General features: G+C 44.9%; 1 protein-coding gene across 3 annotated transcripts in view; it reads left to right on the forward strand.

The window, feature by feature from the left end:
- Positions 1-7388: 7388 nt before the first annotated feature.
- ilf2 (interleukin enhancer binding factor 2) overlaps positions 7389-14000 on the forward strand; it is a 9056-nt gene continuing 2444 nt past the window's right edge. For 2 of the 3 annotated variants that reach the window (XR_520280.1, XM_008284029.1), the window contains exons 1-10: positions 7389-7515; positions 8095-8154; positions 9379-9421; positions 9753-9857; positions 9986-10063; positions 10440-10542; positions 11991-12056; positions 12292-12408; positions 13480-13558; positions 13643-13730. Coding sequence is in view for 2 of the 3 variants with exons in the window: in XM_008284029.1 (XP_008282251.1) it covers positions 7511-7515; positions 8095-8154; positions 9379-9421; positions 9753-9857; positions 9986-10063; positions 10440-10542; positions 11991-12056; positions 12292-12408; positions 13480-13558; positions 13643-13730 (744 nt within the window). In the remaining variant the exon portion in view is untranslated. The remainder of the gene's footprint in view (positions 7516-8094; positions 8155-9378; positions 9422-9752; positions 9858-9985; positions 10064-10439; positions 10543-11990; positions 12057-12291; positions 12409-13479; positions 13559-13642; positions 13731-14000) is intronic. The other variant, XM_008284030.1, reaches the window with a different exon arrangement.

A 14000-nucleotide genomic window follows, 5' to 3' on the forward strand; every position in this document is an offset into this window, starting at 1 on the left:
CCTGATCTGCTCTCTCTGATTCCACCACAGGTTCTGAACCGTCCAGCTGCACATCAGTCCTGTTCATCTCAACGTCCTGTCAGTTCACAGTCAATGTTCTGCAGGTTGAACTGGTGCAGAGTCACTTGTTGTTCCTGGACTGCTTAATGCTGCAGCGCCCTGTGGACTGATGGTGTACTGCAGCTAATTTCCACATAACGTTTCTAAACGATGTCCTGAGCTGAGATGAAAGAGCTCCATCCAGCCTCCTGTGGTCCAGACCTGTGGATGTGTCCACAGCACTGAGCTGACGGATGTCTGACACCATCAGCATCCAGCATGAACGTCTGAGGCTCCAGCAGCAGCCTGGTGTCGTCACTGAACACATGAAGAACTTGTTGTCACAGAAGATCCACCTGAACAAAGTGGATCCAACCAAAGCTTCCCTGTGTGACCTGAGTCCAACATGTTCATTATCTGTAGATGTGCTGTGAAGTCAGTGGATCTGTTTCTCACAGTGAACAACAGCAAAGTGAAATAATGTCAGTGTTTGACATGGAAAGACTCCTCAGACTGTGAGGATCCAGTCAGACAGAAGTGCTGCTGGTTCCACAGTCTGGTTCTGACCCAGTGAGTCTGAATGGAGCAGCAGGAAGGCCTGCTCCTTCATCACAGCTCCATCACTGTCAGGATGTGTCTCTGGTTTCCTTCACACTGTCAAAACTATCCTGTAGTTTTTACGGTAAAAAGCTGTGGTTGCCAGAACTTCACCGTATTAAATACGTCACAGCTGTTTCTGACATAAGGCTAAAGGAATATCAGTACCATCATTTTGTCATATATTCAACCATTAAATATATGCCCTTTATTTTGAACAAGCTGTCTCCTGGACATGACAGTCTTCCCTGGTTGAGAAGCCTCCATCCATTTACCAGACCACATCTGGTGCCCCAGCCCGGTGTGGGCCACATAATTTTTGACAGTGTTATTCTTGGAGACATCTATTTTGGCTTGTGCTGTATTAAAATATCCTAGAAATATAAAGTCTGCTGTGTGCCATTTGAAGATTTTTCTGAAGAATTCCTTCCTTTTCGAGTCCTCGTTCAGGGCATAGACATGAATCAGTCTAATGTCTTTTTCTCTATCTCCAACTCCTTGACTATTAACCTATCTTCTGTATCTTTGTGTGCACATTTTGATTCTATTTTTTCCTTGTTTGTTATGAACATAGCTACACTGCAAGACCGTCCCTTCCCTTCTACAGAATATATTTCACCTTCCCAGTTTTTCCTGAGGAAGTCTGTAGGTTGTTTGAGCCATTTGGTCTCCTGTAGTGTTGTAGTACTCGAGATCGGTCTCGGTCTCGAGACCACTTTTTGAAGATCTCGGTCTTGTCTTGGACTCGACCGCATTTTTACTCGGTATTGTCTCGGTCTCGGCCACAGAGGACTCGGGATTTTACTGCGAGACCAGCCGAGACCACGGCTGCAAGGACCGCACTAAGCTGCCTCTGAACTGTTTCATTTGTTTAGTAATAGCTTTGTTGTTATTGGATGCAAAACTCCCCGCTTCGAATGTAACCAATAGTTTAACAGATTTTCAATTTGGATTGTTTTTTACGGGCTGTGGCCTGTCACCCCACCCTCTTCACAGGCACTCCATTACAGTTAATGCGGGAGAAGGAGTCTGCTCCCTGGGAAAGATGTCAGCAAACTCTGCTGTAATAAAGTTTGGCGTTTCTAATCATAAACAACTTATCTGTAAATCGACGTCAAAAGGAAAACACCGCGCACCTGGTAGCATCTACCGGAGCAGCATTTGAGGCGTTTGGGGAACATCGGTAAAATGTAGCATCTACCTATGGGCACTTTCAGCAATTGTTTAGCCTGTGTTCAGTTAATGACTGGTAATAGAAGAGGATTGGTGACATTGCATCATAACTAAATGATGCAATGGCAACTATTCATCAGCTGTATGGTGCATTAATAGCTGTGGCAATGCTGATCCAAAATAAGGGAGTGGGGCGACCAGATCATTAGCTGGTGCGACCAGTGAAGAAAGCTGGTAGCACCATGCTACCACTAGAAAAGTTCGTCTGGAGCTCTGTAACAGAATCGCAAGAAACCACATTCAACAGCTGAGGATCTCCTGCTGCCCACTGCTGTAGATATGGTGTCAACAATGACTGATGAGACTACCATCATAAAACTGAAGCCCCCCCCCCAACCCCTGTTACTGTCACTGATCACTGAGCAAGTTGTTGCTGCACTATTTGACTGCTCATGATATTTAATTTCAGTAAATTTAAACTGACTCATTTCATGACTATTTAAGGTGAGGAGGGGCACAAAAGATTTTTGTCTTTCGAAGGGGGGCCTGACAGAACCAGTTGTGAGAACCACTGGTTTAGATGATTAAACATAGTTATAGGTATGCTTACAATGGAGTGTTTACTACCACGACAAACATCCTTTTACAAAATCTATTACAGTACAACAAAACTGAAAAAAATACTTACAGTGCCAATTCTTAGAATTAAAACACGCAACTGCAGAATAAATGCGTAACTTCAATGTAAATTAAACTAAATAAATGTACAACACAATTTTGAGCGCTGTGAGTTCCCTCTTCTATGGCTTGTTCAATCACAATCTTTCCCACACTGGGTGTACTTAAAAGAAAAAAATGCACACCTATCCTCTTTCTGAAAATGATTGTAATGCCAGTATTGAAGTAAGAAAATTAACTGGTGTGGTCATTTAATATTTAAGATAAAATTGTAGTATTGACTGTTTGTTTGATACATTCTGTATTAAATGTTTGTTTGCAGTTGCAGACAAGAGTATTACAGGCAACCTTACACTTGCCTTAAAATTACGTTGACTAAGTGTTGAAAAAATGGTTAAGTTAAATTTGGTATGGTCTTGGTCTTGACTCGGTCTCAACCCCTCAAAGTCTTGGTCTTGTCTCGGTCTCAAAACACTGTGGTCTCGGCCATGTCTTGGTCTCAGTTTAGGTGGTCTTGACTACAACACTAGTCTCCTGCACACATATTATCGACCATTCCTTATTGTTAGGTATCCCCAATAGTTTAACCCTATCATGAAGCCCTGCTACATTAACTGAAGCTATGACTGTCATGAGGAGGATATAAGAAGGGAACATAGGTTTGCATTTTTCAAGTTCATCAAGGGCCCTCATGCATACGCACAAAAACTTGGCGTACGCACTTTTCCACGCTCACGTTCAGATGTATCAAGAGTGAAATGAACGTGGAAATGTGTGGTCTTCCATGTCAACTTCTTGACTGGTGTATGCACGTTTCTATTGCGTTTGAGCTGTTGCCGACACCTGGAGGTGATGCTGGGAATATAAAAATGTAAAAAAATAATGTCAAATAGGTAATTCCTCAATGTGATGTACACATCAGAGATACACAGATGAACAATTAACACCCCCAGGTGTTTGCAGTCACATGAGTGGATATAAAAGTTTGCTGAAGACGTCCACCTCTCATCCAAGAGCCTTCTTCACTTCTGACTTTTCTTTAACAAATTCAAGCAGGTCCAGTTGCTATGATTAATCTGCCAGAATAACCATGACCTGGAGGACTGAGAATCTTCACAGACAACAAAGTTGTTTATTCACAAAAATGTCAAATACGACACAAAAACTCAGCAGATCTAGAAAACCTCTCTTCAGGTCGCTGGACAGAAAAATCCATGCAAACAAAAAACTTCCAGCAAAGCTGGAAAACAAAGCATCAAATAGAAGGAGCAGAACTCAGGAGCACTGAACTTGGAGCTCTGGACGGTGTAGAGGGCACAGGAACAGTGCAGGAACATGACACACTGGCACAGGACAAAGGGAGACTCACACATTAAATACACAGGTGAGCTAATGGGGAGCAGCTGGACACAACTAGGGCGGAGCCACCAATCAGGAAGAGGAGATGACAACAGAAAGTAGAGCTGACAAAGATCACATGTAGACCAGACTACAAAATAAAAGCTGCCAACAGAAACAGGAAGACGAGACAGAAACAAAAGTTTAACTTGACCCCAGAGTGAACCACGACACCGTGTGGGTCCTGCTGCCCTACTGCCCCCGTGTGGGTCCTGCTGCCCCCGTGTGGATCCTGCTGCCCCCGTTTGGGTCCTGTTGCCCCCATGTCGGTCCTGCTGCCCCCGTGTGGGTCCTGCCTAAAGAGTCAAAGCTCTGTGGAGCCATGTTTCCTCAGCAGTGAAGACGTCATGACCTTCTTCACTGATGAAGTCTGAATATGAGACAGAAACTCATGAACATGTCTGTAGATGCAGCAGCAGCTCCGGATGCATCCATAGGAGCAGATCTATACTGTGACTGCTTCTCTGCTGTGAACCAATCAGAGCTCACGTCCATAGTAAATTCTTCTGAACCAGCAGCATGTCTGTTGGACCCAACCCCAGCTAGACTGTTCAAGGACATCTTCCCTCTAATAAATACTGCAGTATTAAATATCATCAGCTTCTCTATATTAACAAGCTACGTACTGCAGGCTTTTAAAGTAGCTCTAATAAAACCACTGCTCACAAAGCCTGCTCTAGATCCAGGTGTTCTAGCTATAGGCCCAGATCCAACCTCCCTTTAGGTTCTAAAAGTCTTGAAAACGTTGTTGCAGCCAGCTATGTGATTATCTGCATAGAAATGGTTTGTCTGAAGAGTTTCAGTCAGGATTTAGAAGCATCATAGTCCAGAGACAGCACTGGTAAAGGTCACTGATGATCTTCTTATAGCTTCAGACAGTGGACTAGTTTCTGTACTGGTTCTACTGGATCTCTGTGCTGCATCTGATCCAGCGGATCACAGCATCTGATTACAGAGACTAGAATGTTTACTGGACTTAAAGGAACTGCACTGAACTGGTTTAAATCATATTTATCAGACAGATTCCAGTTTGTTCATGCTAATGATGATTCTTCCACCTGCAGTAGAGTTAGTTATGGAATTCCACAGGGCTCTATGTTAGGACCTTGTACATGCTCCCTTTAGGTAGTATTATCAGGAAGCACTGCAGACATTTCCACTGTTATGCAGACGACACCCAGTTATATTTATGTATAAAGCCAAATGAAACCAATCAGCTGGACAGACTCCAACATGTCTGAAGGACATAAAGGCCTGGATCAGTGTTTCCTCTGGGATTGTTTCCAGCAGGGGGCGGCAGGCTGTCCGGGAGCCGTGGCAGCGTAAACACATGACATCTGACAGCAGATTTGACTTTTACAGCCTATTGTTGAATGGCCAGTTGAAAGTGGCTTTTTAAAGGCTGAATGAAAAAATTAAAAGAAGAAAAAATAAAACATTAAAATTAAATAAATAAAAATAAAGACAATAAATAATAATGTCTTGATGGGACTGTAGAATCAGTGGCTAAGTTTGCACCCAGGCTTAGAACAATGAATGTTTCTGGGTTTTCTATAGAAGAACTCTGAGGCTCTGTTGGAGGGAAATTCTGTGAGAGGCTCAGCAGCGCAGAGCGTCCTCCTCCAAGCAGCCCCGCCTGAAACACTCAGAGCACACTCCAGCCACAGCCACAGAACAATCACCAGTGATACAAAAATACAATAAACACAATCATCACACTGGTTTATTTAACGTCATGATAAACGATGTCTGCTTAAGTGTGAGTTCAACTTTTGCTAAATCGCTTCTCGCAGATGATGGTGCCATCTGGTGTAGAGGCAAAATCACTGAGTTTTTAATGAAGCAGACTCAGAAAGCCTTAACTGGTGTCGCTGACTGGGATTTAAGATCTCGCCGTCTAAAAATCATTTTCTGATTTTTGGTCCTAAAAAGAAAACTCCTGATATTTCGCTATGTTTGTTGCGCCCCTGGATAGGGGTGGCTGATAAGTAAAGAAGAAATAATCACGGCAGTGGTCAGATGACGTTTCCTCAGCGAGGGACTTTACTTCAATGAGGGAGACGCCACTGATTCCTGGTGAGTAGCTGCAGACCAAAGCAATCGATCCCAGACTGATGGGCCACTGGACAGCACAATGAGAACACAACTTAAATATACTTTTACCATCAGGAATCAAATTAGCAGCTTGCTTGAAAACATCACGTTATTTATTCCTTTTAAGAAAATGAGTTTTAACTAATAGTCCTTTTTGTAACTGAACATTTTTTAAAAATTTTTTAAATTATAAACCATGAATTCGACGTCTTTCACCTCTTTCATGAATTAACAGTGTGATATTTCTGCAGTAACGGTGTATATTTCAACTTGTCACATGTTCATATGGACGCCCATTAGAAAGGGTCAAAGTGTTGAAGCTTTTAGGTATGTGGCTGGATGAGAAGCTAACATGGAGCACTCATACTGAGAAAACTATATGTACATATGAAAACATAGTTCATGTTGAGCGCAGTTTGGCTGGCAGCGATTGGGGAGCAGATCATCCTGCTATATTCATCCGACATCCACCCAACCGGTCGAGGCAGATGGCCGTCCCTCCCTGAGCCTGGTTCTGTCGGAGGTTTTTTTTTTCCCCTGTGGGGGTTTTCGGTTCCTTCCCACTGTTGCGGACTGCTTGCGGACTGCTGAAGCTTATAGGGAATCCAGATGTTTTGGATTGTTGGGTGTTTCTGTTTCTGCCTTTGTGAAGCGCTATGAGATGACTTGTTGTAAATATGCGCTATACAAATAAAATTGAATTGAATTGAATTGAATAGATCGGACTATTGTGCACATAATCTATAGAGCAATGATCCGATCAGCTTAAAACTGTTCTGCAAATGTTGGATAGAGTGCAATCAAAAGCCCCGAGAATCTGCAGTGGAGCTTTAAGATCAACTCCAACACCAGCCTTACAAGTTGAAATGGGAGAGACTCCTTTAAAAATGACAAAATGAAAGTTGGGACTCCAGTACTGGGCCGGACTTGCTGGATGACAACATGGTTCAGCTGCCAAGTGCCTCTTGGGGAACTGTTGGGAGTTTTCCAAGAAGGAGAGAAAGGCTAACTTTCTAAGAACTATCTGTCAGACAGCAAGTAGAATGGGGCTGGAAAATAATAGGAAAGCACCCAGATGGACTAGTCAGTGTGGTCAGCCTGGGACTATATCACATGTGTTATTAACTTGTAGGACATACTCTGCTGAAAGGAGCATTATGTTTAAAGAGCTCTCTGACAGTGGTTTAACAACGTTTTCAATAAAGGCTATTTTCTCATCTGGACAGAACTCGCTGTTGATAGACAGAGCTGTTTTAATGGTTCTCCGCTCCACCAACGTCTATGTACAAATATAAAGTCAATGCTTCATGTTGACCAGATGGGGCAGCATTACGCTTGCATAGCGTGCAGCCTGCCGGGAACCATTGAAGAAGAAGAAGAAGAAGAAGAGGAAGACGAAGACGAAGACAAAGCCTGGCCATAGACCGTCTATGAGCCCAATAAGCAGCGAGCAGCAGCAGCAACCGGCCCAGCGGGACGCTCAACACTTCTCCTGGGGTTTTTACATCCACTAATCAAAACGTCGTACGCAATGAGGTAATAATACTTCAGTTGGTGCCGAATGTTGTTGTAAGGTTTCAACTAGCAAGTCTGTGTTCATTAGTCCCTGTCTGGTGAGCTCGCCGGTAGAACCAGTAATGTTAGCGTAGCTACAAGCTAGCGAGCCCTAGGAACCCCAAGCTAGCGAGCCCTAGGAACCCCAAGCTAGCGAGCCCTAGTAACCCCCCAGCCCTTCTCAGTAGTCCGGTTGTGGCAGTAGTGTGAACGGCATATTTCTGCGTGTAGTGCTGATGTGTATTTACTCTAACTTATGGATGTAGTAACTATCCTGTAGGCTAACATAAGCTAACGTCACCTAGTAGGCACTTGGAAGCTGCAAGAATGAATGGATGATCGAATGAATGAATGACTGAACGGATGCCTTGAATGGTCTGTACTGCCGTAAATCCTCACTGATGTTTAAAAGCGTCGTAGCTGACTGTGGTACCTGGCCAGGTGACATGTAACGGTCGCAATGTGACCAAATGTTGTCCAAGCTGAGTCTCCACGCATCATGACTCCACCTGAACGCTGCTTTGCCCAGTAAATGTGTGTTCTGTCACTGTTTGTGTGCAGAGGGGACCGCGGCAGGGGCCGAGGAGGCCGCTTCGGGTCCCGGGGAGGACTAGTGCAGGGGTGAGTTCCACAGAGCTGCTCCTATGTCTCCATGACTTGTGCTGCGTTAGATCTTCATGGTTAAACAGCCTGCTGGGTTCCAGAGTACGGCCAGACTCGGGGCCATCATGTCTGCTGTAAACTGCACAAGATTGTGATTTTTGACACATGTTCTATCTTCAGCATGCATGAGTCCCTGTGAAGGGATGAACCTGGTATTGCTGGGTGATGGGGCATGTCCTGGCACCCATTTCAGCAAGGCTCTTCATGCAGCAGCAACACAGCACTTCAGAGACCATGTCTACCTGCAGACTGGGCTTTTTGGTATTGATTCAGTTCTGTTTTGTACATGCTCTGTCCTCGAGCAGACTTTGTCCTTGGTTCACCCCATTAAAGCTCTGCCTCGGCACCCTGGGACAGATCTTTGCAATCACTGCAGAGATGGGGGTGAGCAAGTCACACTCTGAGAAAGATCTACAACATCTGAAAGTTTCTGTCCATTTACACACTCCACACCAGTACGATGCCGGCAAGGAAGGCAGCGCCTCGCAGTAAGTTCAACCCTCAGAAGCCACTGAGTTCCTTCACCAGCCGCCTTGCTGCCTAACGATGCCAGAGGAGACTTCCTGTTTCCCTGCAAGATTGGGTCTTTGTCTTCCACGTCCCCCTTCCTGCTGTCAGACCTCATAGAGTGGGTTGAGTATTTCATTCACTGCTCTGGCCACCATGTGAAGGAGAGGGATGCCATGGATACAGCGTTGTTGACAGTTTGAGGCCTTTAATGGTCAGGATTGGGCTCCAGCGAGGAGTTCATGCATTCACCTATCGACCTTCGCTTTGGGTGTTATCCAATATCAAAGCCTGTTTGAGGGGCAACAAAAGATCTGTGTGCATAACTGAAACTGATCAGTCTGGTCCTGTGGATTGGCTTGTGACACAACTAAATCCTGATCTCTGTAGAGGGTCGGGGTTAGACCTTAACCCTAACCCCGACCCTCCAAGATCAGAGAAATCAAAGTGGGTTTTTCAGAGAAGATGGCTTCAAGGAAATGAACAAAGATGTCACTGATGTTATAGTTTTGTACTTATTTGACTGATTGATGAGTTGAAGTCAGTGTCGGTGAGATGTGTGCAGTAATGCCACCAGTCCAGCTCTATTTGAAGCTCTTAGTTCCAGATGTACTTTGTTTACTGCTTACATGGTTATTACTACAAAGTGCTCATCCTTTCTTTGTCACTGTTTAGGTATCGGCCATTTGTCCCACACATCCCTTTTGACTTTTATGTGGTGAGTAAAAAAAACTACTTTGTGGAGGGGATTTATAATTTAGGCAAGAGATTCCAGACATGTGAAAGCTTTAAAGTAAACGTACGGCATACAGTGGAGCTAGCAGAACTCTTTAGGGTTAGAACTGCTCTGCTGCAAATGTACACACATCCAGCAGTGACGTGGAGTGAATCGCAACACGATGAGCAGTTTTCAGTGGTTGCAGTGTTGTCTGTGTGGGTTCAGGACACCGTGTTCTTCTAATAAATCTATGGTGGTAGTCTACTATAGGATGAGGCTGGTGGTACAGTAGATGTCGTACTGAACTAAGGTGACTGTCTTCTATCACAAGTGTGAGATGGCCTTCCCCAGAGTGAAGCCTGCACCTGATGAGACATCTTTCAGTGAGTGTCTTCTGAAGAGAAACCAGGACTTGAGCCCCACACCTGCAGAGCAGGTCAGTCCACCAACCTGTGCTGACTAGATATCCACCTGTCCCACCATTTCTCATTTTTGTTCAGTTTATAAAGTGAGTTGTTTCAGTTCACTAACAGAAACCTTGTTTATTGGTTCTTCTGCATTCAGTCCTCCATCTTGTCCCTGGTCACAAAGATCAATAATGTCATCGACAACCTGATTGTTGCGCCTGGCAACTTTGAAGTGGTGAGTCATACACCTAGCATCCTGAAGGGCTCTGTGAAGGCCGATACGCTCTATTTGCATGACTGTGTATCCAAGAAGGAGGTTCAGGATTAGAATAGTTTCCTATCAGTCCTGTCAGTGGTTCTGCCAGAGCAACTCAGAGCTCCACATCAACATCATATGATATGAACTTCAAAATATCAGGCATGTTTAAATATTTTGGAAACTATACAGCTTGATTTAAAAAAGGAAACTGAGTATCTAGTAACAGTTGTAGTCAGTTTGTGATTTGTTCTTTTCAGAATCAATAAATCAAGAAAATAACCTGTGAATACTATGAACAAGTGAACAATGTGAATACATGACATGTTAATCTTGCACCTGTGTCTCTTGGTAGCAAATTGAAGAGGTGCGCCAAGTTGGATCTTACAAGAAGGGCACCATGACTACGGGACACAATGTGGCTGACCTGGTTGTAATCCTCAAGATCCTCCCAACACGTGAGTAATCAGCGCCAAGTCATGGTACCTGCTGGAAGACCAGAACAGGCTATCGGGGACATGGTCACAAGTATCATCAGTATAATGTGGGCGACTGTGGCTCAGGTGGTAGAGCAGTTATCCCCTAATCGCAAGGTTGGCGGTTCCATCCCCTCCACTGTCCAGGTGTCCTTGGGCAAGACACTGAACCAGAAGTTGCTCCCAATGGCAGGCAGCAGCTTGCATGGCAGCTCTGTCACCATGTGTGTGTGAATGGGTGAATGAGACACACATCGTAAAGTGCTTTGAGCACCACCAGCGTAGAAAAGGGATATATAAGCGCAGACCGTTCACCATTTACAGTTCCAGGACTGGTGTCACAAAAGACATATGTCAAACCCAAACTACAGACTACCAGTGTTCTCCTTCCCAGTAATCCTCCTGGAGTCTACCACCCTCCCCCAGCCTTCTCTTCACGACTCCATGCACTCCTGAACGGATTCTTCAGGATCCTCTCAGCTCCGTCCTCACAGCCATCTTGATGTCGTCCACGTCTTCTAAACGGGTCTCCTTGATGACCTCCTTGAGCTTGGGGAAGAGGAACCAACCCCACAGAGCCAGGTGGGGTGAGTAGAGAGGTTGCTCCATCACAGAGATGTTCTTCTCAGCCAGGAGCTGTGGGATGCTCAGGGCACTGTGAGCAGGTTGTCATGGTGAAGCTGCCTCCACTGGTCCTGACACAACTCTGCCTCTTCTGGATGAAGCAAACGCTGCAGGATCTCTGTAGACGAGCAGGTTGATGGTCTGAAGGAGAAACTCCTAGTTTGGGTTTTAAATATATCTTTCGTGACACCAGTCCTGGAACTTTTGTGACGCACCTCATATGCATACACCTGGAACATACTGCTTGGTCGAGACATGCACCCTGTGATCTGTTTGTGCACTGTTGGCTCAAGCTTGTTTATTCTCATGCATGATACCATGGCGTCAGTGATGTAACTGGGCAGAGGATTGGGGTTCAGAATGGCCAGAGAAGCATGCTGGCTTGCATACGACAAAATCCGAGCAGCTGCAGTGGGACATCTGGGAATTTTTGGCACACTGCATTCGACATACTACGTATTTGGACATCATAAATCTTTTTGTGGCAGACCATATAGTATGACAGTATGATTATTGGAACACAGCTACTGTTTAAAAAAGGTTACTGATGATGCACTGATTATTTTGGAGTCTTTAAGGCTTTTAGATGTGTTGTTGTAGTCACGTAGCTATTGCAGCATCAGGATGTCTGGAGCTGGAAAAGTGTGCAGGGTGATGACGGTGGTCGGGCATCTGAAGTCTACCTGTTGTGTCGGTAGTCATAAGTGTGGTGCACAAAAACATAGATGTTAGAACAGTGAGGACAGATTCACAGCTCTTTGTAATTTAATAACCATAATGTTAATGATGTGTGTTTGGTTTTACAGTGGAGGCAGTTGCTGCTCTCGGGAACAAAGTGGTGGAGACTCTTCGCACACAGGACCCTACTGAAGGTAACACGCTGACGTTCAGGTAGAAGAAAAGCTGCATCTTTGATAGGTCGAGCAAGTTGTAGTGACATGATTGCATTTCCTTTAATTCAGGATTGCTTGTTGTGAGGTGTGACATCCCAGAGCAGCTGTTTGAAAACATTTAATAATATAATAATGTATCAAAGTATTTCTCAAACTTCAGGTGACTTCATGATGTAACACTGCCAATCTAAAAGAATGTGTGTCCTGGTTTCAGTGCTGTCCATGCTGACCAATGAGACGGGCTTTGAGATCAGTTCAGCGGATGCTACCGTCAAGATTCTCATCACCACCGTTCCTCCCAACTTGCGCAAGCTGGACCCGGAGCTGCACTGTATGAGCTCATACACATCCACAACACAGACACCAAAATGCACTCAGCATGTCCAAGAAATGTCACTGACGGCAGCCTCGCAGCTCGAGCTTAATGCATCGACAACAAACCAGAACACTGGAAATCAGGGATGAACCAGTTATCATCCTGCCTGATTATTTGGGTTGATATTTTTCTTTGTTCCGGCCATCGATATTGGTATTCTTAATAAAAAACAAAGTACATACGCTGCCTTGACACAGATGCAGCAGCCCCTCTATCTGTAGTCACCCTGTGGCCTCCAGCAGTGCCCCGCCCGCTGCACTACGACTGGTTACATGTCACCAGTAACAGCCAATCAGCAAGCCAGCGTGGTACACATGAGTGTGTTTGCAGAGCGGAGCAGCTGCAGTGAATAAGCAGAGCTTTCAAAGGTGAGGTAGAGGTATTGCTGAAAGTGTAATAGCCATGTGACAGCTGTTTCCTGCTACACACTGGTCACTGTATTTTGGTTCCACATGTCTGCCATGGCTCTCTGTGATTACCAATAGTCAGTACTGGCCCTTAAAAAAGCACATGAGTTGATCCTTACATGTGCCTTTGAGTCATGTCCCAGAAAGCACCTGAACTTTGGTTGTGATTTGTGACCGTGTGTCAAGTTCATATTAAAACACGACATATGTGACTGATGTACCAGTCATAGTTCATCACTTTGTATTTTCAAAACGACTCTGCTCCAGAAGGTAGCATTCGCTCTGGAGATGGAATCCTGTAAGTTCCTCCTGGTTGACACCCGTCCCAGACTGAGGACACTGTGTGCTGGTTCTGTATTGGTGCAACAGTTTGTAGTGAGGACAACATGCAGACTTGCTATTTATCTGACCAAACCTGATTAATGGATCAGAAAACATTCTTGTATTGATCACAATCATCATGTATGCTTCACTTCCATAGGACTCTGTTGTGTTTATGACTGACCATGTTGAAATAAAAGCCATGCAGTTCAGGAGAAGTCCAGGATTTAATCCCTGTGTCACTGGTTTTCCTGCAGCCAGAGATATGCTAGAGTTCATTTTCTTTTTGTTTCTACAGTGGACATCAAGGTGCTGCAGAGTGCTCTGGCCGCCATCCGCCACGCCCGCTGGTTTGAGGAGAACGCCTCCCAGTCAACGTGAGGCATCAGGCCTGCTGGTTTTTTATTGCACTGTTGAATCATTCTTGACTTTTTGGCTAATTTCTTATTCACAATCTTCAGGGTCAAAGTACTGATCCGCCTGCTGAAAGACCTGAGGCTGCGCTTCCCTGGCTTTGAGCCTCTCACTCCATGGATCCTGGACCTGCTGGTGAGTCCTGGCATTGGACCAGATAGTGCACTCATAAGTACAAAGGAAACCTATACAGTTAATTAATTGATCAGATTTATATAGCGCTTTTCTAGACACTCAAAGACGCTTTACACTGTCAATTATTCATTCACACACATTCATTCTGGTGGTGGTAGCTACAACTGTAGCCACAGCTGCCCTGGGGCAGACTGACAGAGGCATGGCTGCCATTTTGCGCCTACGACCCCTCCGACCACCACCTCAAACAATCCATTCATACGCATTCAC

This window comes from Stegastes partitus, unplaced genomic scaffold, assembly GCF_000690725.1.
Source record: "Stegastes partitus isolate 25-593 unplaced genomic scaffold, Stegastes_partitus-1.0.2 Scaffold340, whole genome shotgun sequence".
Classification (NCBI taxonomy): Eukaryota; Metazoa; Chordata; class Actinopteri; family Pomacentridae; genus Stegastes; species Stegastes partitus.